The 25,947-nt window shown below is 35.8% G+C and overlaps 1 protein-coding gene across 4 annotated transcripts; it reads right to left on the bottom strand.

Moving 5' to 3' along the window:
* Positions 1-213: 213 nt before the first annotated feature.
* Positions 214-25,923, bottom strand: BTBD9 (BTB (POZ) domain containing 9). Of its 4 annotated transcripts, none has more exons than XM_014356111.3 (11): positions 25,875-25,923; positions 24,843-25,205; positions 24,593-24,745; positions 24,321-24,510; positions 23,975-24,230; positions 22,592-22,724; positions 22,383-22,520; positions 22,176-22,306; positions 21,968-22,096; positions 21,702-21,891; positions 214-597 (listed from the first exon to the last, which is right to left on the bottom strand). In XM_014356111.3, the coding sequence occupies exons 2-11, from the start codon at positions 25,158-25,160 to the stop codon at positions 364-366; spliced, it is 1,872 nt and encodes a 623-aa protein (XP_014211597.2). In that variant the 5' UTR covers positions 25,161-25,205; positions 25,875-25,923; the 3' UTR covers positions 214-363. The 4 variants fall into 4 exon arrangements, with proteins under 4 accessions (XP_014211597.2, XP_089447591.1, XP_089447592.1 ...); XM_089591465.1 differs by lacking the exon at positions 25,875-25,923 and adding an exon at positions 25,618-25,862; XM_089591466.1 differs by lacking the exon at positions 25,875-25,923 and adding an exon at positions 25,653-25,862.
* Between the last annotated feature and the right edge of the window lie 24 nt (positions 25,924-25,947).

Raw genomic sequence — 25,947 nt, 5'->3', positions numbered from 1 at the left:
CAAACAAATTAAAAGTAACAATAATAATTTCTGCAACAATGACTCTGATATAATTTAAAAAACAACATGTATGCTGTACCAGTCTTTTGTACTTGAATAATTTTTTTTCAGAAGAAAATTTCCTTGAAGGTCACGCTTACAAATATTGCTTTTTAAACTTTATGAAAATTTAAAATATATACATTATATAAATAATAAAATCGAATAAAAGGAATTTTTGTCACATGACCAAAAAGGATAAAATACGAATACTGATCCAAGTTTTGTAATAAATTTAAAGTTTTGCTTTTCGATTGATAAAACAAAAACTCCGTAGTGATTTCCGTAGTAAAAATAGTTTCAAAACTTAACAAGATTAAAAAATTAGGATGGGGATTCTTCTGCAGCATTATCATCCGAGTTGTCATTGTGATCTATGTTGACTGCCTCAGTAGCGGTTTCTGTGGGAAGTGAAGGCAAGGGAATTGGTGGTGGTGATGATGATGAAGCTGCTTGATCGCTTTCCTCACTATTGGACAACTCCTTCGGTTTTTGAGAGCTTGGCGACTTAACTTCGCTAACTTGTGCCGGACATTCGAAATGAACACAATGAAATACCTAAAAAACAAATGTTTCAGAGTGTATCAAAACCTTATCAAGTATTGACTATTGAAACTAGAAACTTTTTTAAAGAATTAGTGCCAATGGTTACAGGGACAATAGTCAGTGATATTCGCCAGCACACTCACTATTTTAGTCAAAAATTAGTATCCATAATAAGAATCTTGAAATATGTTCGTCGAAAACAATTGTGAAAAATTATCACATCATACTTCGATCTTCGAAAAAAGTGAAATAAAAATTTATTTTTTGTAATGCACACTTTGTGTACAAACAGATATCTCAATAAATTAAGTTTTTTTTTAATTTTAGAAAAAAAATCACAATTAGTTTATTGACAGAATGCTTACTCATGAATATTTCTAAAATTGTTTTATTTTTTTTATTATTTTTTTTTTTTTTCAATGCCATGTCAATTTATTTTAGATGTACTTGATAGTTTTACAATGTCTCTACATAATGATACCACCCTCTTTCACCTATATATAATTCTTTTTTTTTCTTCAAAAAATTTTGTTACGTTTTAACTTTTTAATATATTGTATATAAAAATTAAAATAAAAAAAGCTTAACGAGGCCCCAAAACAAATAAAAATGTTTGATTATAAACAAAAATACAAAAAAAAACGAAATAAGAAAAAAAAAAAAAACAGAAACTCCAAAATCAAAGACAAAACAAAATTTGGTTTTTCACAGACGATGAAGAAAAAAAAAAAAGGATCTTTTAAACAAAAACTAAATATTTAAAAATCGATAGAATTGAAATAAAACAAAAGAAACAAAATATAACGTACGATACGCAAGGCAAATCATACTGACTCTCCCTGGTAACAGCGAGGCTACACGGGAAAAATACTGTCACAGTAGCGCGCCCTGCAGGAGCACTGTTCCGCCCAAACACACTGAACGCGGCACGCCTATTGCTTGAGTGCGCCGCTCGCCACTTCAGGGCTCACAGCGAACCCTGACAAGACCCCTTCTCCCCCAGCCCAAGAAAGTATTGAAAAAAAAAAAAAAAAAAAAAAAAAAAAAAAATACAGTTAGCAAGAACAAAAAATGCACCCTCTGATAACACAGTTTGTTTAAATTGAACCCTCATAAATTTTGTAGAAAAAAATTGTTAACAGTTGCCAAGTTGTCTTGTTTTAAACCTCCGATATCTTTGGAAAACACTTCTTTTTCGATACAACGTTGGCTTGTAAAAAATGAACCTTTTTTGATTTAAATTGAGCTTATCTTACATTTGCAAATATTAGCTTAGTTTTTTATTAACGATTAACATATAATACTGGTCTAAAAGCTAACCTCATCTCTATCATGTAAATCAACTGCGCATGCGCTCTGGGGGCTTGTAACGCTTGTGTGTCCGCAGAGCGGAAAAAGCTCACGTACTCAAAAATTATAAAAAAAATAACACGTAAGGATTAATAGTAAAGAGTCAAATAGTATTTATTGAAAAAATTTACGCCTTAACCATTTTATGTTGAACACTTTTGATAATGAGGCTCCAGACTTATTTACCACTTATTTATAATCAATATAAATTTTTAAAACGATAATATAACTTGGTTTAAAAAAAAAATTAATTAAATAATTTTAATGTCAACATAAAATGGTTTAGGCGTAAATTTTTTCAATAAATACTATTTGACTCTTTACTATTAATTCTTACGTGTTATTGTTTTATAATTTTTGAGTACGTGAGCTTTTTCCGCTCTGCGGACACACAAGCGTCAGGGTGCCTGTTCATGGGAAACCTGCAGTCTGGAGAATGCCAGTCAAAGCTTCAGCGGGCGATTCAATTCAAATTGATAGAGATCTTTTTAAAACTTTTTACTAAAATCAGTTTCTAAAATCAGAATACGACTTCAGAGTCTAGTTTCATTGAAAACAAGGTGTCTGTTGTACAGAATGCAAGAAAAAAAAATATTGATCTCTATCAATTTGAATTGAATCGCCCGCCGAAGCTTTGACTGGCATTCTCCAGACTGCAGGTTTCCCATGTACAGGCACCCTCACAAGCCTCCAGAGCGCATGCGCAGTTGATATACATGATAGAGATGAGGTTAGCTTTTAGACCAGTATTATATGTTAATCGTTAATAAACAACAAACCAGGGGGGATAAATGGGTCATGGGACCCACGGTAAGAACGAAGTTCTTTAAACATGACATGAGTATAAAAACACAATTTCTCAGGTAACAAGGGGGTCGCCAGACCCGTAGAAAGAACGAAGCTCTATAAACGTTAGTACTGCATTCATGTAGTTCACTAATCAAAAACTTGAAAAACGAATAAAAAAAAAAAATTAAAAAAATAGTTCGGTACTCACGATGGTTGAAATTTGTGAGAATGTCGTGCATAAATACAGTACTCACGAAGTTTAACCATCGTGAGTACTGAACTATTTTTTTTATTCGTTTTTCAAGTTTTTGTTTAGTAAACTACATGAATGCAGTACTAACGTTTATAGAGCTTCGTTCTTTCTACGGGTCTGGCGACCCCTTTGTTACCTGAGAAATTGTGTTTATATACTCATGTCATGTTTAAAGAACTTCGTTCTTACCGTGGGTCCCATGACCCATTTATCCCCCCTGGTTTGTTTTTTTTTTTTTTTTTTTTTTTTTATTTCTTGTTTTATTTGTTTTTTTTTCATTTCTTGTTTTATTTTTTTTCATATTTCATTTTATTACATTTTATTACATTTTTTTTCATTTTTTTGTATTTCCTTTATTTAATTTCTTTGTTATTTTCATATTTAATCTTTTTTCTTCATTCTTTTGTATTTCCTTTATTTCCTTTTTTTTTATTTTTCTATTTATATTCATTCTTTTGTATTTCCTTTATTTCATTTCTTTTTTCATATTTCATTTCATTATTTTTTAATAGAATATTTTATTTGTTCAAACTTCATTTAATTTCATTATTATTTTTTTTCATATTTCGTTTTTTTTTTTTTTTCATATTTAATTTCATTACTTTTTTTTATTTATAACAGTAATTATTAGCATTACTGTAATGCCAAAAAAACCTCAGGTTTGATGAAAATCGGTCGGTATTTTATGCATTTGATGCATAAAATACAAATATTTAATGCGTAATAACGCGCCTTATTATATTTAATCTACATAACCATATTTATGCTAATTGAATTTTTTTTTTTTTTTTTTTTTTAGAATTGTAAAGGAAAAAAATTCAAAGTGAAAGAAAAATTACTGTGGGAAAATAAAATTAAAATTTGTTAAAAAATTAATTGCTTGGGAGTGTGAGGGGGAATGGTGAGTAAAGGTGTGCAGAAGAGTAACACGGCACGGTTGACAGATATACATATATATTGAGGAGAGGGGAAGTGTGAAGTGTGTAGAGAACAGCTGGTGAGGGGGACGGGGTAAGGGGAGAAACTTGAGAGGAAGAGATTTCTGATTAAAAAAAAAAAATCTGACGGTTTTAAAATTCCAGCCCCCCGAGTAACGCGACATAAAGAACTTCGTTCTAAAAACTAAGCTAATATTTGCAAATGTAAGATAAGCTCAATTTAAATCAGAAAAGGTTCATTTTTATAAGCCAACGTTGTATCGAAAAAGAAGTGTTTTCCAAAGATATCGGAGGTTTAAAACAAGACAACTTGGCAACTGTTAATAATTTTTTTCTACAAAATTTATGAGGGTTCAATTTAAACAAACTGCGTTATCAGAGGGTGCATTTTTTGTTCTTTCTAACTGTATTTTTTTTATTTTTTTTTTTTTCAATACTTTCTTGGGCTGGGGGAGAGGGGGTCCTGACAAGGCGAACTGACTGGCTCAGCTGACTGCCAAATCTACCACTACTATTATATGTGGTGTATACATGTATACATAGATCAGCTCCCTCTCCCCTATTCAGGGCTTGCTGCGAGCCCAGAGCTTGGATGGGCAGCGATCCAAACTATAGGGAGCGCAGTCTTCTTTCTTAGTGGCGAGCCGCTGTGCCAGTCTTTTTTCCGTATACTTAAGCAAGAAGGCATCGACAGGAGGGGAACAAGGTAATATAAGGCCCGGCTAGCTTCAAATCGCGGCACTCGGGATTCAGCAGTCGAGCGCTATATCAAGAGGGTCGGGTGTTACCAAGGGGAGACACCGAGCGATAACTATAGGGGAAGGCACGATGAGCCTAGAACGGAAACACACGCGCGACTTTGCCTTATAAATGGGGTATTTTGAATAAAGGTCTTTTTAAGTAACACGTGTTGGTCATTTTCGCGACGCACTTCCTTACCAATCTCTTTCCCACGTAACAGTTTTGGTGCTAGGTGTGGGATTCGGTAAGAGTCGGAATTTTTTTTTTTTATTTGAGACGTTTTAAAAAATTCTGCTGAGAAGCATACATAGTGCAGTGTCGTGAGAGCACGACGATTAAAAATTGAGAGGCCGAGGATCGGATCAAAGACTACAGTTCCGGTCATATTCTAGAAGCAGCGGTGACAGCAGCCCTGAAGCCGACAGGACCAGGATACCAATAGCAGATAATCATAGGGTCAAGGAGACAAGCGCCGAGCGCTAAAGGGAAATGGTCTTAAAAATTGTATTTTTATTGGTGTGCATATCGACGAGTACGTACGTACATTTGTAATAAAATTAATTTAATACCCTTACCCCCAAGGAAAGATAGGGAAGGCACTTACTAGGCGAAGATTAGGTAGTGGGAAATTTTCATTTTTGGTGTATATTCATTATTTCGTTTGCTATTTTTAGTATTTTCTCTTCTTAATACCCGAAACAAAAATCACGCGCGGTAACAGATTTAAATACGCAGTGGACTAGGAAAATTTTTGCATTTTTGCACAACGAACGTAAATCAGAGGTATTTTATTAGTAGGCTTGGTAAAGACACAGGAAACATTCGGAAATGACAACTCACATCCATATCGGCTGAAAAATTTATTATTATTTTTACTATTATTTTTTTTTTTTTTAACGAAAATAGACGACAGATTTTCCAAAAAATAAATTTTCCTGTATACACCTCTAAACGAGAATACAAGGCTAAATCAAAGAAACTAAGTGAGAGACGAATACCGATCTTTTACTCTCTTACCTCGCCATCTACAATTTTTTTTTCTCTCGTCCGATTATAATTAATCTGCGACATAGGTAATTGAACGCAACCCCGCAACTGTAGGAGAATACATAAGATCTAGCATAATCAAAAAGGAAGATACGACTCACGATATATATTAATATATATATATAAAAAAAGGAGGACAGAAAAATGACTTATTTTGGCAATATGACCTATGAGTCGAAAAGCGATAACGAGGGCCCGGGTAATAATATAATAACCGAAATGTGCAGGCTAGGGCCCAGTAAAAGGCAGCAAAGGGAAATTATGACGGAACAAATGTTGGCATTACAGCTCGAACCAGAAGGGTGTGAAAAACTCGATGTCCTATACGAAAAGACTAAAGCAATAGTGATGGGCTTATTTTCAAAAATTAGAGCGAAGCTAAAGAAAGCAGAGGAGGTGGATGTCCCCCCAAGGTGGTCGCAAAGACCATTCGGAATTAGCCACGGATAGGTAGGGATCACAGGGATGTATCTGGTGACCCAGACGTAAACACAGGACGTATGAACAAAGAAACGGATCTTCTTTCTAGCGGACGAGTCAGCGAGCGAAATGCGAGGAAAGCTGAAGAGAAATGCGGAGCTCGAGTAGACAAATTAAATGTGCTGTGGACACAATGGGGCATGCCAGGGAAACCAGAGTTGCAGACCTCCGTTGCACCCTGTTACGAATATAAAGAGTTAAGAAAGCCATTTACATAATCTACAGCTATGGGACAGAATAAAAAATATGAGAGAGGAACTTGAAAAAATTAAGGAAGGCGCGTTTATGGTAACCGTACCACCACTAACTGATAACTACATGAATAGGGCCGATTCTGATGCGAATAGGGATAGACTACGGAGTAATATAGCACCTACCACGGCCCAATATATAGAAGATACACACGTTACACACAACCATAAACACTTACGCAGACCGCCGAACGCGCAACAAAACCTTCTGCCCACGCTCAGCCTTATGACGGGCAACATCCCGTACTTCGACGGGGACCCAGTCAACCTACGACTATTTGAGAGAATGGTGCAAATGGTTGCACAAACAATAGGACCAGAAATAGGCACCCTCGCGAATAGACTGAAAGGAAAAACAGCGGAACATTTAGCTCTAAGATTAACGCAGTTTAGAACAGTTGAAGAGTTCATTAGAGAGCTCTTGAATAGGTACTGTAGCATTAACAACGCAGACTCGCTCATGGCAAAATTAAAAATAATAACACAACAAGACATCGAAGCAATAGACGACTACGGCAGCTGAGTACAACAATTGTATGATGGATTAACGATGCTGTACGATTCGAACCCATACTTTCTCCGAATTCAAAAACAGACGTTGAAAGCAAATTTGGAATCCAAGGCGGTAAAACAATTTATACATGGATTACTCTCAACTTTTAGTTGGAGAATGGCAAGCTCTAACCCGGGAACACTAGGGGAAGCAATAATAGAGGCATTAAAAATCGAGAGCGACCTTAGTTTGCGGTTCGCTATACCAGTAAGTGTACTGCTCGCATACAATAAGACAACAACCGAGTGGGGGTCATTAGTAAACCTGGAGAGCAAAGGAGAAAAAACCACGGAAACTACCAGTTGGGCACAAGGAGTAGCAGCAGCAATCGAAAAACGTTGTATATACTGTGACAGCCGTACCGGGCATTTACTCGAGGAATGCCGTAAGCTACTAGTGGTGATAAACAACAAGAAAGCTTCAAAGGATAACGGAAGAGAACCAAAGGGGAATTGCAATTATTGTCAGAAGCCGGGACATTATACGAGAGACTGCCGCTCACGCAAGCAATACCGGGAAGAAGAGGAGAGACGTTAAAACGAGGGGTATAACTAACTCATAAATAATACCCACGCCAACAGAAACGCCTATAATTATGGAGACAGAAACGAAAACTTTTATAACCATAATTACAATAATTATAATAGTTATTACAGGGACTATAATAATGGCCTAACGGAGCCTTATAACAGCAATAATAATTATAATATTAGATATAATAAATACAACTCAAGAGGTAATACTTATTATGGCAACCGCGACAATGGAGACTCATATAATAAAAACAATAGAAGCACGTTTTACCGTTATGGAAACGGCTACAAAAATCAAGACATCAAGGACGACTATAACAGGGATTTAATTAGGAACAGGCCACCTGCACAGGATAGGGGCCCACAGTAGCGAGAAAATGTCGTTTACGCCCCTGACAGTAGAAGAGACCCACCCAAAGCTTAAAACTCGCAAGATGTTCGGCGTGCTTCTCAAACGTAGAACAGAGAAAGAGACGAAGAGAATCGTGTACGGCGAGAAAGAACGTGCAAGAGAGAGGCCGCTGAAGGCGGAGCAAGAAATAGTGGAGGCAAAATCGCACATCAACAGCCCGAATACTTACGCAGTGCAGGGAAGCATACAACGTAATACTGCACAGTGCGAAGATACTCCTACACAACGGGGGGGGGGGGGGGGTGGACGCACGAAGAAAGGCAGGAGGGCCCGCAAAAAGAGTAATCGGATAAAGGCGCTGAACACACACGTAGATAATGAAGAACCCAAGCTTTCAGAGTGGGACGAAGAAATAGAGCAGCTTACCAAAATAACTGTAAAACTCGCGGGAACAGGGAATATGCCACCATCGTTCCAGTTTCGGGGACTACAGTTAAAGAATGGAAAGGCGAATTTTTATGCGGATACAGGCGCAGAGATTTCAATTAAGAAGGAAAATTTTCTTAGTACAGGCATGCTATTAGACAGTAGGTATCGAGTGGCTATTATCGGCATGACTCACGGAGCACGCAAAAAATTGGGCACAGTACAGGCTCAATTGCACAGATTGGAGTGCACATTACATGTCGTCCCCCATGACTTCCCAATTGACGCGGAAGGAATTATAGGGTGGGATACTTTTAAGCGATACCGAGGCCAGATAAGCACCGCTGAGAATATGATTAGATCAGATGACATATAGATACAACAGTTAAAGCCGGAATGTTTTAAAATACCTGCAAAATCAAGACAAATAATTTATGTGTCAACAATAAAAAGCAGGAATGAAGCAGAAAATGGCTGGATACCTCTCCAAGAGATCCAAGAGGAAGGAATATTATTTGGAAACTTTATACCCAGAAATATTAAAGGGAAATTAGTCGTACAATGCATTAATATGAGTGACGAGATGAAATATGTGCCTGTTCCGAAAGTAGAGCTCCTAGATTACGAAGAAATTTACCGGGAACATTCAGAAGACGTTGAAGGGGACAATGTCGAAAGCTTGGGGGAAGCAGTAATAAGGTTATTTAATGAGGGAAAAAATTATGACAGAGAAAGAACGGAAAATTTTTCGAAAGACGAAGAGGAGCTAGAGAAACAAACAAAAACAGGTGGACAAGATAATGCAACTTGTAGACACAGCCGGTTGCAACCATGAAGAAATAGAACATGTGAGAAGACTGATCGAGTCAAACCCTTACATATTTGGCCTTGACGAAAAACCTCTCAAGGCAACACACCTGTTAAAACATCGAATTATAACGTCAGATAAACCCATCGTGGCAAAAAGATTCAGATATCCACCGGCGATAAGGGATCAAAAGAAAATCGAAATAAAGAAGATGCTCGAAGAAGGGATAATTGAACCCTCCACCTCCCCATATAGCTCGGACACCTGGATAGAGGCAAAACAATCAGGGCCAAACAATGAAAAAAGAGTGAGAGTGTTAACAGATTTTCGATTACTAAACGAAGTTACAGAGTACAGAGTAGGCTCGTGTTACCCGCTACTGTTTCAGAGTGATATCTTAGAGAACCTAGCGTCAGCACGTTACATCACGGTGGTGGATCTCAATTTGGGATTTTTCCAGGTGGAAATACACGAAGACGATGCACATAAGATAGCATTTTCAGACCCAAATGAGCACTACTAATACAATAGAATGCCAATAGGGTGCAAGGACTCGCCAAACACATTTCTAAGGGCAATCGCACTAGCACTCACAGGATTTCAAAGCCATGAAATAGAAGTGTATCTTGACGACATAATGGTCTTTGCAGCTGACCTTCAAGAACATGAAAGACGATTCACGAAACTGTTAAAACGGCTGACAGCTGCAAATCTCACGATTGAACCTAAGAAGTGTCAATTCTTGAAAAAAGAAGCGAAAGTGCTCGGTCACATTGTAGGCAATGGACAAATAATGACTAACCCAAAGAAACTTGAAGCGGCTAGAGATTACCCTCGACCGACAAACGTAAAGAAAATAAAACAATTTTTAGGATTCGTAGGCTACTACAGGCGATTTGTCAAAAATTATGCTCAAATTGCCCAACCACTGTCAAAACTCTTAAAAGCGGGCACTGCATTTAAATGGATAAACCAAGAGGAGCAGGGGTTTAAAACTCTCGTAGATAGGTACACTGTGCAGTGGACCTGTACTCATCGCTCCAGATTTGGAAAAACCCTTTATCGTCACGACGGACGCATCAGATTACGCGATTGGAGCGGTTCTTAGTCAGAAAGATATCGGAAAAGATAGACCGCGCGAGTACGCGTCTCACTGCCTTTAAGGGAGTGAACTCCGCTAACTGACATACGACAAAGAATTGTTGGCGATTGTATTTGCAAAAGAGCAATTTAGAATATACTTATACGGACACAAGTTCACGGTGGTTACAAATCACGAGCCGCTTATGTGGAAGCCTAAAATAATTTGATAAAATATCTGTTGTTTATCTTGAAGAGGACAATTTTAAAAAGTAAAATCAAAAGAAACAAAAGTAGTTTCACATAATGAACTATTGTATACGTACCCTATAGTATAAATAAATTAATTCAGATTGTGTATTAAGTAAAATCATTTCTACATACATTAACTCATTGTGTACAGTCGTCAAAATTCTACATCTGATCCTAGGGCTTGGTATGCCCCACACCGGGCCAATTTTTTACTTTTAACTAAGTTGACAAAATATTTATTATACTAATAGAAATGACATTCTGACTACTCAATTAATAAGAAGGAGTGATCAGTCTATCTACTAGGGCTTTTTAAATTTTGATTAGTCCTATTTTACGTTTTTTACGAGCATTTACTTTTTACTATGTTGAGTATGCCCCACCTTCCCCTACACCGTTCGAAAAGATTTCTATAGACTTTTACGGGCCCATCAGTAAACCCTCAGCAAATTAGTATACACATGTACTATCTATGCAAGACTGGGTAACGAAATTTATCGTCCTCGCACCTGTGAAAAGAGCAACAGTCGAAGAAACAGTAAGAACGATTAGATAAATTTATAATGTACTTCGGGCTACCGGAACATTTATTATCGGACCGAGGCACTCATTTTATGAACAAAAGTATGGACAAAATGTGCAGCACAGCATTCCACCCACAATCGAACGGCACCATCGAACGTATGCATCATACTCTCACGGAGTACATTAAGGCCTACGTAGAACAAAATGATCACTGGGATGAACATTTACCTATGTGCATGTACTCATACAATACCACGGATCATCAGAGTACGGGATACTCACTGCCCGAACTAGTTTTTGTACAAAAAGCTAGAACACCATATAGTATCAAACTGCCACCCGGGGGTCAAACTTTAAACGAATATTTTAAAGAGTTAGTTGAGACCCTGACAGAAATGAGAACTATCGCAGCAATGAAACAAGTTCAGGCGAAATATCGATCGAAGTAATACTAGTAGATAAAATCAAAAAAGCATGTATGGTAAAGGCACCGCCAGAGTATGCTGAGAGGGTGAGGGACACGAAGAGATAGACTTGAACATTCGACTTCGCTTAAAATTTTCGCGGCCACCGGACGCAGTGCGAAAATATAACAGAAAGGAGGGATTAATTAGGTTTACGATAAAATTTTTCACGGCCCCCGGACGCGCCGCGAACTACAAATATACATATATTAGACTCAGATACGCAAGCTCACAGAAAAAAAATATAATGGAGAGGTACCCATGAACAAAGCATTAATAACATCAATCAGATGGTACAACAGAAAAAATTATTATACGTATAGGCTGAGATAAACATGTAAATTTAAATGAATATCTGCGAAAGCTATGGAAAAAAAATAAATGTTAAATTAGCAAACGAAAAGAGTATGAACAAATAACAATTTCTTTTTGTAACCCATTGACATCATTATTGTTAAGAAAAACTTATTTTAGCAATTATTGTTAGGTAGAGAGGAGCATGGAGGAATAAAAATAAAATAAATTAAGCAATCGCAAGAAAAAATTTATTTTTTAACAGGCCCACAAGTTCACGTTGAGTACGAGATGTTGAACCTCTTTTTATTCCCCGTCAGTCATCCTTCATCAGAAACAATCCTACTCCTTTTGTTATGATCCGCTGACAATCAGAACGCCTGAACCGACACACACAGTCGTCATGAAGTATCGAATCGACTGCTACGTCCAAGGCAACGAACAGACTGTTCGTCAAACCGTCCACCTTAAAGTGTGTATAATTTTGCAAAAACTACATGGACCAGTGCTTAATCGTTCATGTAAGGGAGACTAAAAATAATGCACCCAGATCACCGCTCGACTATCGAGAGGAATAATTGCACGGAAGATTGTTGTTACCAGAAAAACAGGTACTATATGTTAGTACAAGTATTTTCGATACTCTGTACAAGAAAAATGTGTACTGGTACAGGTATATTTGGTACGGTAGTATACTTTAAAGTACCTTAGTGAGTATAGATAAACCTTATACTAAGTACGTCAAAATCCGATACGTGGTATGGGTTTTTCCTGTACCAGTACAGAAAGTTAGTCGGCCAGTGGGAGCATTCAGAATGTCAATATATATATATATATATATATATATATATATATATATATATATATATATATATGCGTAGCTGTAAAAGTTCAAGAGGTTAGGATTTCAGTATATCCACCACAACACAATACAAAGTTCAATACATTGATACGAATCTAACAAGATGTAATGATAAGTGCAGTAGGCACTTGTAGTCACTTTCCTGTTGCGTATAATAATTGGTTTTCACTCGCAAAGAACAATTTACATATTGAGCCAAAATAACAATGACAATCCTATACATGTATGCAAGTATGCACATATATATATACATACATATCTCCACTGTATATTATAAGCGCACGTACTATGCGCGGTAGACGCTACAGTAGAAAGCCATGCGTAGTATACAAATTTAATAGACTATCCATGGTACAGAAAAATCCTGTACCAAAGCTATTGAAAAACTTGTACTAGTATAGTTATAAAACCGACAAGTCACAGGTTTTTCGATCCAGATAAGTATGTCAAAATGTGAGACTGGTTGCAGAAATCTCAAGACCTGTACGTTATTCTTCTATGCTCATCACTTTTGGTATAGCTTATTCTGGTAACAACAATCTTCCGTGTGACCCCCCCAGTGTGCGGCAGTGTTTCTTCAGAACTTGGCCATCGAAGGTCAACGTTATCAGGCCATTCTCATTCAAACAGGGTCGTCGGTACTGGAAAGAAGGCATACGAATCTACAACCCGCATGCTCAACTGAAAGAAATAAAGGGCGCTTGCAATCACGTAAGTTGTTACTTACATAACGACATTACGCAACAGTGTACGCGAGCTACTCCTGCTTTTTTAGGAAGGGAAAAAATAAAATTGCGTCCATAAGGACCTCACACCGAGATTCTATTGGCGCGAAAAATCATGGTGTGACACGAGTAGAGTTGAAGCTCAACTTTGAGAACTCAGTCAGCCGCGCTAACACCTAAGAAAGTACACTTTCTCTAGACATTATATAGGAAAAATAGCAGCTTTGTTGTTTTAGAAAAAATAGCGAAAAAGCAGCGAATAAAATCAGCATTTCAATCCACAGCAGAAATGCATCCACGATGTCGAGAGTGGAAGTCAACAAAAAATACCCTTGTAATTCCTTTCCTAAATCTGACCCCATAAGAAAAGAGAAAGGAGGAGTATGAGGAAAACATTATATTACAAAATGTAAGGATAAAAAATACTAGAAAAGTGTACGACACAGGTCAAAACTTAAATGCGGAATACACCGCCATAAAATAATTTTTTTTTATTCACACCTCCAAGCTTGTCTCGACCAAAAATACTAGTGAAATGTAAGGCAACCGATAGTCAAACTGTCTGACTCTACAGTGTTTTCGAATATGTTATATGACCCCGCAAACAAGATGGGACGTATAATAATATAAACGACTACTTATTCACAATAAGCTCAATAAGCGCGACTCATATGCACACGTAGAGCCAATGCAAAATAAGGGATGACGTAGTGAAACATATTTACGATTAAGAATTTTCAACTAAGAGAAAAATACTCACATTTATAAAAACACTAAAATAAATTACAATAGCATACAAAAAAAGGAAACCAAGAGAATTAAAAGATATACGTTCATTATTATATACTCTACTAGCAGCCCCCCGTCTCGGCTTTGCCCGAGACTTACTAAATAAAACACCGTAGTGTGTTGACATGTAATGTGAAACATTTTCAGTTAAAAATTTTACACATATCCCTGATACATCTCAGAAAAAAAATCTTCTTATTAAAAACATATTTTTTCGGGAAAGCGGGAAAAAATTTTTTTCTCGTTTTTATTAAAAAAAAAATAATCGATACATTTTTAAAGTCTTTTCATACAAAAAAGACTCCACGCTATATTACTGTTGAACTTACAGGTTTGTTGGAAATACTGCTTATTTTTGTTTGTTTATTCGAATGTAATCGTTTTTTCATTGCAACAAAAAATTGTACATCTTTGAATATTATTCGAATATAAATAAGAAATAATTCTATGAATAAAATTTCTTTAATCATTCATACTTAAATAAGAATCGTACAATGCAATGTATTTTAATTCATTATGGTATTACTCTCATTTTTTTTATCTCTTTTTCATTTACTTTTTTTTTTTATTGAAGATGAAAAACTACTTTTCGGCATATTTGTTCTTGCATGTATCATCTTTTTGACAACTGCAAAATGAACAGCACGGAATTTCTGATGAAACACATAAGCAGTTTTTTGTTTTACACACTTTGCACGTGCAATTAGGGATTAACTCATGAATAGGAGGCAAGAAAATTTCAACTTTTTGTGGATAAAGTAAATCACCTTCAACCTTAAATCCAAACATCAAAGGATCTAATGATTTAGAACTTTTTTCTAAACATGTTACTTGGAGATGGGATATGAAAAGTGACCGTAAAATGTGTAATTTAATTGAAGCACTTGTTGGAGGCAAATCTTCCTTATCAATAATTTTAACGAATGAATCAACATTTTTTTTTTTTTTACTTCACTAACACGATTCTATTTTAAAATAAAAACTGAAAAAGTTGCAAAAAACAAAGTGAAATAGTCAAATCTCAGAATTGAATCAGCCACGGATCTGCCCCCAGCGCCGAGATTACAGTGCATTGCACTAAAAAATACCTGGAATTGGTGAGTCACTGATTCAAAACTACGTAATATAATCAAATGAATTTTATTGCACTTTCAAAAAGCAACGTTTAACGAAGATTTGGAGACCTGTAGAGTTTAAAAATATTAATTATTAATGGAGATATATGCGTTTGAAAATCGTAAAAAACGCGATTTTCAAAACTTTCGGAATTTTTTACGGAAAATCTAAGCGTTTTAGCAAAAATTAGCAAGACACTTTTTTTGTTGAAAATGATCTAAAGAATACAAAAAAATTTTTTTTTTATCAAAAAACTCAATTTTTTTGTTTGTTAACAAAAATTGTTAATAACAATTAACCTGCCATTTTCTCGGCTTCCCACCCTTGCTATTCGGATTCAGGGGGTCAAAATACATAAAAAAAACTTGGGTTGGTTCGCCGACACCCAACGGCTACGGGAACCCCCCTGGCTCCCGGACTAGTAGGACAAGACTCAGAAAGAATTTTTTTTTTCCGAAATATGTAATATCGAGAAAGGTATGTTAAGGTTGCGACGAAGTCGCAGCGTCGAGCACGCACATTCAGGGGCATGGCTGTGGTAACCTTTAGGCGATATGTGTGCATGTATGTGTGTGTGCTCGGCGCGGCCTCTCAGGCCATGGGTCGTGCGCGCGCGCTCGGTGAGCGGCGCTGACGTGACTCGGGCATGAGAGGTGTGGCTTATTGGTTGGTGGTGGGTAGACGGTTCGTGTCGGCGCCTCCACTCTTGAGGGAGTAGAACGGTCTAAAACAAGAGGACCAGACCGGTGTAGGCGCCGGTATGATTTGCCGGTCAAAATCGTATGCCAATAAATATTAAAGGATGACACTTAATAAATAAAAGAGGGCGCTATTTTATAACCAGCCAATCAGCAATCGTTGATCGACGGTAGGCGATCGATCAAGGATTGTTGGTAGGGGTTTCCCGAGGTATCGAGCAGGAAAAAGTAGCTGAAAACCGGCAGTTGGATTTTTCGCTATCTCTCGTTTATTTTTCGTGGTCTTTGTGACAAAGCAACTCGAGAGATTTAGAAAAGCACTAAAGCTTACTGTGTGGCTCGCGATATCGTCTGGTTCCGTTCTCTAAGGGTCTGGTGATCGGAGAGAAGCTTGAGGGTCTTGGCTGGCTGGGTGCGATCGGGTGGCTGAGTGAGTCGGAGAGAGAAGAGAAAAGCCGGAGCCGACATCCAGGACCAGGAGTCCCTTGATATCGACCGTCAAGAGTAAGTTAGTGAGTATATTTTGGTTGGTTTTTTCTGTGTAAGTGGCTAAACGCGACGCTTGGTTGAGAGGAAACTCGGGTCGCGAGGTGCGCTTCATGCCCTCCTCGAGCATAGCGGGTAGTGACTCCGGGTTGCGAGTAGTGGCTTCGGAAGAATTTGGTAGTGGCTCCCTGAGAGGGCATTGTTAGTGGCTCGTTGGCGGGAAGTTAGTGGCTCGCCAAGTGCTAGCTACGTGATCAGCGAATAAGTGTTTCCAATAACTGCTGTGCGGGGCACTTTGGGTTGTGGCGTCGGGGTACGACGCGCGACAGTCGCATCGAAGAAGCTGGAGCCGCACAGTAGTACCAGTGGCTTTGTACTCCGGCTAGTAGCGTGCGGGTGTTAAACTGGCCGGGTACAACGGGTACAAAAAAAAACTATTGTCGATCACAATACGTGGTAATTGTAGCTATAATAATAATTATTATTATTATAATTGTAATTATAAGAATTATAAGAATAAGCAGATAAAAGTAAGCGCCAGGAGTCACTCAACTGTAGCAGGGGGCGCAGTCCGTAGGACAAAGACAAGAAAGAATATTTTTTCCTATCTCGGGCGTTTTTTAGAGGCTGGTGCGCCCTTCGTAGGAAAAATAGCATTCGCCACATAAGCGCCATCGCTACGTGGCTACCTTATGTCCCTCGGGCCCTGCTTCGCAAGTCCCTTGGGCCGCAAAATAGCCCCGGAGACGATGGCACTTATCCGACGAAAACTATTATTTTCTTACCATGGGCCTAAAGTGCAACTGGCGCGTTGCGCCCTCGGGTCACACTTTGCGCCCTTGTAATTACTTGGCGCCCACGGGTAGAAAAGTTTTTCGCGCCAAGAGAAACATTATATGCGACTCGGGCATCAACCTACAACAAGCGCGCCCTTCGAGCGCTCATGTACTTTGTGCCCTAGTGACGTAATGTACCATTTCTCTTTTATACTGATGGGAAGAGATTTGTATGGAATTTTTTTTTTTTATAAAATAAACAAATCATGAAATAGAATTGAAATTACACAATAGAAAATAAAATGAAATTATAAAATAGAAACTCTATGTAAAATGACTTAATGTATACTTCTAAATTCATTATGTTATATGTGAAACAACATTTAATGTAAATTAGTCTTAAGCAGATGCCTAATTAGCGGCAATTTCATATATAATTGTATAATATAAGGCAAAGCGGAGACACAATCAATATTGTTATACACTTAACATACAGTGTGAGGAGACCGAATGATTAGAAAAGCGAAAATATTTATGTAAAGAGAACAGCGGTTCTCTACAATTGAATGGAAGGATGAGTGTGAAATACTAAACTACATAAATAACACAGACAATAGAATACAGCATAGCACACACACGAACAATTGTAAATAAGTCTACAGGCTCAACTCTGGGTAAATTTAAACGTCAGCGTCGTCGAGGGCAACGACGTCGCGGCCTCGGACGTGTAACGTACGATACGCAAGGCAAATCATACTGACTCTCTCCTCGGTAACAGCGAGGCTACTTGAGCAAGAAGGCATCGACAGGAAGGGAACAAGGTAATATAAGGCCCAGCGAGCTTCAAATCGCGGCACTCGGGATTAAGCAGTCGAACGCTATGCCAAGAGGGTCGGGCATTACCAAGGGAAGACACCAGGCGATAACTATAGGGGAGAGCACGACGAGCTTAGAACGGAAACACACGCGCAACTTTGCCTTATAGATTAAGAGGCGACCGCAAATTTTCCGAACTATCGGTAGGAGAGAGGAAAAGTGCATAGACAGGTGATGTATTGTAACAAAAGAAACAATAAACTATTATATTGTTGGGGTCGAAACTGCTGCTTTTTAACGTTTAATGCATTTTACCAAGTATGTAGGTACCGACAGACACCGAGAAACTGTACAAAACGTAACAAAACTATAGTCTAGTACCGATAAAGTAGAACTCTTGCACTTTTTCACTTATCCAGCGTAGAAAAGAAATATAAGTCGTACGTGCGGGAAAAGCGGAAATGCAACATGCATGGGTGAAACAAATATTTTTTTTTTTTAGTTCGCCTACAATAAATAGTGAACGAGCAACAAATGTAATGGTGTATTAATAAACAACCAATTCTTACGAAATATAAATTTATCACACAGTTGTATACATAATTTTACAGGATATGCAGGAGTTTAAAAAAATACATATGTTTCTATAGTATAATTGATACGCATTCCAGAAATTATAGGTACTAGAGAATCGTGTGTGAAGTACAGGGATGGAGAATCTATCAAAGTTTCTTTAAATTTAATATTGTGCAAGCTTTTCAGAAAATGAGCCGGGAAATCATTTGAATGTATTTTGCAGCTCAATCGGATCGAAAAATTTTTTTTGTTTTAACGCCACACAATTAGACGGTAATTTAGGTGAAGACTTGTGCAAGGCTCTTCCAGGCTTGCACGCCTTCACCGGGTCAGATTATATAAGTAGTTTTTACAGAGTAGGAAAAAATTAACCGTTGGATCTTTTAAAAAAAAACATAGATTCGCAAAAAGATTTTTCAAGTTTAACGAATCTGGATGATATTTACGACGAAGAAAAAATGATTTGCTTACAAAAATTTACATGTTCCATGTACGGCTTACACAATTGTGACCGTGTAAATGATGCAAGGCTTCTATTATTTAAAAAGTCTTACAGTAAAACAGAAAACTTTTTTAAAGATGTAAAATCATTTCATTCGCCAACTATACCACCGTGTTGTGATTCACTAAAACAAAAAATATTGCGCACCATTTATGTTAATCGAATGTGGTTGAATGCTACGAATTCAAAATTGTATGATTTAGAAGTAAGCAAATGCGGTCGGGTAGTTGAGGGCGATGAAATAAAACCGCTGTGGTTCGACGGTGCAGATGTACCTTTGGCCATCGACGATATTCTAGCCGTTGAGGTCGAAGGAATAGAAGAAGACGAGTTCGAAAAAGATTTTAACTTAAGTGTCGCCGATAATTTGTATTCGCAATACTTTTTACTGAATGCGTGTAATTTAAAAAAAAATACAAATAAAGTCAATACATTTTTTATCTCACGTACAGTTTTCCTACAGTTATAACTTCATAATTATAATAATTTTTTATAATGCGTATCAATTATATTATAGAAACATATGTATTTTTTTAAACTCCTGCACATCCTGTAAAATTATGTACAACTGTGTGATAAATTTATATTTCGTAAGAATTGGTTGTTTATTTATACACCATTACATTTATTGCTCGTTCACTATTTATTGTTGGCAAACTAAAAAAAAAAATATTTGTTTCACCCATTTCTTTTCTACGCTGGATCAGTGGAAAAGTGCAAGAGTTCTAACTTATCGGTACTAGACTATAGTTTTGTTACGTTTTGTATAGTTTCTCGGTGTCTGTCGGTACCTACATACTTAGTAAAATGCATTAAACGTTAAAAAGCAGCAGTTTCGACCCCAACAATTTAATAGTTTATTGTTTCTTTTGTTACAATACACATATCTACGCACTTGTCCTCTCTCCTGCCGATAGTCCGAAAAATTTGTGGTCGCCTCTTAATCTATTATAAAGGTCTTTTAAAGTAACACGTGTTGGTCATTCTCGCTACGCACCTCCTTACCAATCTCTTTCCCACGTAACAAATATATCAATGCCACTACTTTTTTCGGGTAATAAGAATCCTGATGTCAGACGAAATTTTGAGATATGAGATATAACTGATTTTTTATACTCCTATAAAATTACAAACGCACACGCGCGCACGTGTGCGGATATTTTTGTCTGCAGATTTTTTAACTGTTAAGTCCAGAAAGCATTGTATTTACAGTACGTTATCTCGATAAGTAATTTTTCGTCCATCGCAAAATTTCTTCTGTGAGGAAGAAAAAATAAGTCGAGTAGAGAAATAATAAACAAGATTGAAATTAGACAGCATTGATTTATAGTTCTGATATATCGATAAGTTAAACTGGTAAAAATAAGTCAACTGGTAAGAAATTTTTTTTTTAATTTCGTAGTAGAAGTTTAGTAATTGTGCTTCTTTAGAAGATGTGTAAATTTGAAGGGAATTGAGTTAATTATTCGTTAAATTGTTACAAGAACGATTCGTAAACCAGTGATTCATAAATTGATTCATAATATCCTAATAAGATTACATAATTCTATTACTCCATAAAATTAATTTAGCACATTCCTTGAAATGTTTTATTTTTTTTTCTTTTTAAATATCATTCGGAAAATGATTTAATGTGGGGCATTTAAAAAAAATCTCGATGCTTAGACGTTTAAAATGAGATTTTTTAAATTCAACGTTTAAAATGCCTTCGTTATTATTTTTACGTTACATAAGGTCATCACTAGTTGGAAACTTTTGGGCCTGACTCTATTTTGTTTTTTAAAAACCCATGTTATTATAAATGGAACGTTTTTTTTAATTTAAAAGAAGCATTACGGTAATATAACAGACCCGTCATTATTGTAATGGTATAGTTTTTCAGCGATCCTAAAGCCCTAAATGGAATTCTACAAAGAAATTAAGTTTGGCACATTTGATCGCCGGGCGCCGAAGCTATGGTCACCTATTAGGTAGTTTGAAAAACCATCGAAATTAGGGGTATTATGGCAGTACCGCTAATTTTATCGGGACAAATGCTCTGTACTTTCGACATTGCTACTACGATCCACACTTGAATTTGAGGCTGCAAAAAATTTGATGTTTTCGTTCACTTCCGAATATAAAGCAATTATTTTCAATTTAGTCTCAAAATTGATAACTTGGTTAAATTAAATAACTGATCTCACATAATTAAAAAAAACTTTAAAAATTTCTTGTGCTTTTTCAAAAAAAAAATTTTTTATTCTAATCTGCAAAAAAAGATGCCTGGCAATCTAGACTTCAACATAGTGTAGAGTAAAAAATTTAATTAAGTAAAAGTCTAGATACCATAACCCGTTAATAATGAAATTTTTAAATGCTTTGCTTTACGGTGATATTTTATCCTTTAAAAAAAAGGTATAACTCAAAATAATTAAATGTATCGGATTCAAACATACGCTTTATGGAATGTTTTTAAAAAAAATTTTCCACAAAAAGTAATAACTAAAATTTGATACACATACATACATGCATAATTTTATAAAACGCTTATATTTACAACATTACGATTACTAGTGCACAAATTTTAAATGAAAAAAATTTAAAAAGACTTAAAAAAAATGAGACACTTGAAAAAAAAAAAAATTTACGTACCTCATTTGCTGTGTTGTGTGTCCCAACAATTCTTATAAATACAATGGGTCGTGGTGGACTGAAGCGTAGCGTTTGCCAAGACCGACATTGTTCCATCGTTTTATCGACAACGAGATCCCAATTTTTCATATTACCAGAAACTTGTATGTAATAACAGTAAGATCGATCATCGCAGTCCCATAGGAGCAACCTGATAAATATAGTTACATTTACGACCTTCTATTGATAAATTTTCTTTCGATGTCCGTTTTAAAAAAATTAGTAACCTCATAGAGTCGATCATGTAAGGTTGCCCGAGTTGTATTTGAATACACCCATAATTAAGTTGATGGCACATGTAACCACGATCCCAGTCGTAATTTTTAGTATCTCCATTAAGTAAAGTGTTGCGAGATCTAAAAATTTTGTCAGGATTACTAATTTATGATTGCTTTGAGAAAATGTACAAAATTTAAAACAACAATCAAATTTTACCTGCTAACTCCCTCCATTACGCAAGCACTCCGTTCCATAGTCGCTACATTGTGAGTAGGTACAATTAAGCCATTCAGCAGTTTTTCATTGTGATTTGTGTAGCAGGCTTCAAAACTTACTACATGAAAAACCTATCAACAATAAATGTTTAATTAAAGTTATCAAAGTAAAAGTTGTTGAAAAACAGTACATGACTCAAGTGCCTACTTTATTCACAGTATTATTTGTTCCAACAATACGTATGTACAAAACGATTCGGGGTTCAAAGTACAGATATTGCCAGCTTCTGCAAAAATATTGGGTGTGATCTATGACTCTAATCCAGTCTTTTTCGTCCATGGACACCTAAACAAATGCACATAATTGAAAAATTGCAATGCTATACACGCTCTTATACTGTTTTACAATCAATGTACCTCAATATAATAGGAATATGAACGCGTATCTCGATCCCACAGCAACATTTTCATGTGATTCAATATGTACTGAGTGTTGAGTTTGATGAGTATGCAACTGTCTGGAGAATCAGTCATTGTGTGCCTTGTGTATCTGAAAGAAAAACAACTAATAAATTTAAGCTAACACTATAAGTGATGATTACATTGAATGCATGCAAGTGGCAACAGAAAATTATCAATACTATGAGCACATCTCTCGCCTCTAAATCAGCACAGAAATTATTTTAGCTTGGCAACTAGGAAATAGATTATATCGGATCTGTGGGACAACTTGGTGTAAAATTTTTTAACAGGTAGAGTTTTGTGTTCAATCAAGAAAGCACCTCCTCCAGAACTACGGTAAGATTGCTGAGTAGCACTATTTTTTCATCCATACACAATACTAACTTAATACGAGTTGAAATAAAATAATTTCTCTAGCTCTTAGAGGGAATAACATTTGCTCCAGTCATTCCTTCCAGTCGATGATCTGGGCATACTGATTAAGAGGGTTATTATATAAATTAATAAAATTCAGAAGATTTAAAAAAAAATTAAATCAGTAAAATTCAATATTAAAATCATATTCGAATTTTAGTAGGACTAGCGGTGGTTTGTGAAAAATTAAATCGCAAAGTTAGTTGCTTATACACAGGCTTGTATGGAAGCATCACTGTAAAGCACAATATTTTAACCATTTCGACATTTAATTAGGTAATGTTTGAAAAATTAAAGTATAATCTTGATCATAATTAAATGATGTCATTAAAATACTAGAGGTCTACGCCCTAACCCCCAAACGTTCATCAAATTCTAATATTTTTTTATAATTCCTTAAAAAATTTAACATTTAAACAATTTTTCAACGAATTTTTGTACCTACAAGCAAGTATAGAACCTGCTACTTAAATGTATTTTTTGACTTCATTTTCTCAAAATTTTATTTAAAAATTTTACCACTTTAAAAAACTACATTATTAGTCTCAATCAATAACATCACATTTTGTAAGATGGAGAAATACATGTATTAAAAATTAGCGATTTCCTATGGCAATAACTTATTAAATGTAAGCCAGTAGTCATAAGCCGATGCTATTTAGGCTTCACTTTAAGGCCATTAAACTTTCAAAATAGGATAACAATTTAAAATTTCAACATAATGATATGAGAATATCTATATTTTGCATACAAAAACAAAATATCTATAATTGATGATAATTCCGAAGTTAATAGGATTTTAATAAAAATTATTACTGAAAGAAGTTCTCTCTTATAATGGTTATACCAATAGAATAAATTATCAGCATACATATGATAAAATTATAGTTCAACATGTGCATGTATTAAAAAAAATGTAATTACCCTCTTTCCATATCATAATTTTCAGTATCTCCATCGAGAAGATAATTACGCATTTCTCCTTGTAAAACTTGAGCACCACATCGGACATGTGCCACATTTTCATCCAAGAGTAAGAGACCACGATGATTTAAATTTAAATTTCTTGTTTGCGTACTTGCTGCAATAGCATCTAAAATAGCTTCGGGAGATACCAAGCTAGTCGGCCTTACAACATTCAACAAGTCTTGAACCGATATCAAGCTTAATCTAACTTGCTCTGTGGAATAAAATTGTATCAATTACTTTTTTATTATTGTTAAATAACTGCGATGGTTGCACTTTCACTTTTCAAAATTGTGATTCTTACGCAAGACTTTGTCAGCTTCAATTCCAGGATTTGCTTTGACCCACGATTGAACCGCCATAAATATGTCGATTTCTAATGCGTAAAAAGAATCTCGAGCCAACAAATCATTTAAGGCACCTGAACTTAATTGCAAAAAACTTTCATGCTGTAAGATCTCAAAGGCATGTTTATCCATAAATTCGTAGCATACCTAAAAAAAAAAAAAGTGTATCACAATTAATTTTTTCGACAAATAATGGTTCATTGTACAAATATGTATCAATTTTCTATACCTTCATTAAAAATTCAAGATGATACAGTCGTGCAGCATCAAATATGATACAAACATTTTTAACATTCAGAATTTCTTTCAAGAAGTCGGAAATAGAAGCTTCAAGTTCAATAAAGCCGTATTGATGGGCCAAACCCAAAATATCCAGAATAATCTAAAATCGTCCAGTTAAAAAAACAATTTAGTCATAAGAAAAAATGTGGAAAAAAAAAATTTTAGCAGTGAGGTTGGTAAAACCCGTAAGCAATTACTTCTTCGTGTTGATTGGCTAATGACATATGTCCCGTGTAAATGTACTTTAGCAATGCTTTGAATGCTGGCAACGTAGGTTCTTTCAGTTCTATTTCATTCTGGGTTGACTCTCTTAATCCTCCAAAAAGGAGTGCACGAAAATATTGGCTTCTTGCAGCCAGTATTGCTTTGTGACCATTAAATCTCTGATTATTAACTATTAGTGTCACATCTGAGTAATCATCTGACAAGTATAATGCACCAATATCCTCTGACAGGAAGTTAGTGTGCTCCACGTCACCAGAAGATGATGGGTTCAAACGATGATGAGAGCTCATTTTCTAAATGACTGCTGGACTTGTTTTTTTTAACTCGAAGCTCTTCTGTCAATACATTAGTAACAAAAAAAATTATTTTAATCATTGCATCACTGAGGCTACATTGGAAAAAATTTGCAAAGTTTGATAGAAAAATGATACACTTTGTGAGAGAAAATTTTTTTTTCGTGAGGAAACTTATGTGGTAACAAAAATATTTTTTCACCAAAATGAATAAATTGTGAGGTTTTAATCTTCAAGTGACAAATAATCTTAATCAAAGCAACTCAAACAATACCATTCATATGCAAGTTGTTAACGAATTTTGGGGTAAAGCCATTGTAAAAAACTTGTCAGTAACTTGACTTTGTAAGTGGGCATTAGCCAATGGTATGATTTTATTTTAGAACTACGAACAGAATACAAAATTAAAAATAGCTAAGCGCCAAGTCAGTTAAAAAAAACTGTAATTACATACGTCATTTGGTTTTTGCAAATTTATGTAACACATACGTCTAAGTGAGAGTGAACCACTATTTCTGAAGTTGAAAACGTTTACATTCCACTATCATTTGATCAAAGCTAAATCAGACTTGCGAATTATGACAACAATTCATTAAACACGCAGCGACTGCGTTACATAAAATTATCTAAAACGCTTCTTTAAGATGATTAACAAGGTACTTGTCTTCTACTAAATTTATAAACGTCGGTGTAAATGTATTATACACTCACTGCTTGGAACCCAGACATTTCCATAACTTTAACTTTTGACTAAAAAAAGAACTAGACGAGAATGGCAACAAGA

This window comes from Copidosoma floridanum, unplaced genomic scaffold (genome assembly GCF_036245765.1).
Source record: "Copidosoma floridanum isolate Cflo_tuat_1 unplaced genomic scaffold, Cflo_Japanese_pri ptg000013l, whole genome shotgun sequence".
In the NCBI taxonomy this organism is placed as follows: domain Eukaryota; kingdom Metazoa; phylum Arthropoda; class Insecta; order Hymenoptera; family Encyrtidae; genus Copidosoma; species Copidosoma floridanum.
This window is presented reverse-complemented; position numbering and strand designations above follow the sequence as displayed.

Excerpts from the sequence above, each read along its gene's own strand:
- BTBD9 (XM_014356111.3), bottom strand. The coding sequence starts at position 25,160 with ATGAGCTCTCATCATCGTTTGAACCCATCATCTTCTGGTGACGTGGAG. Across the intron at positions 21,892-21,967 it reads TACATGATCGACTCTATGAG|GTTGCTCCTATGGGACTGCG; the intron begins GTTACTAATTTT and ends TATATTTATCAG. Across the intron at positions 598-21,701 it reads CACACAACACAGCAAATGAG|GTATTTCATTGTGTTCATTT; the intron begins GTACGTAAATTT and ends TTTGTTTTTTAG.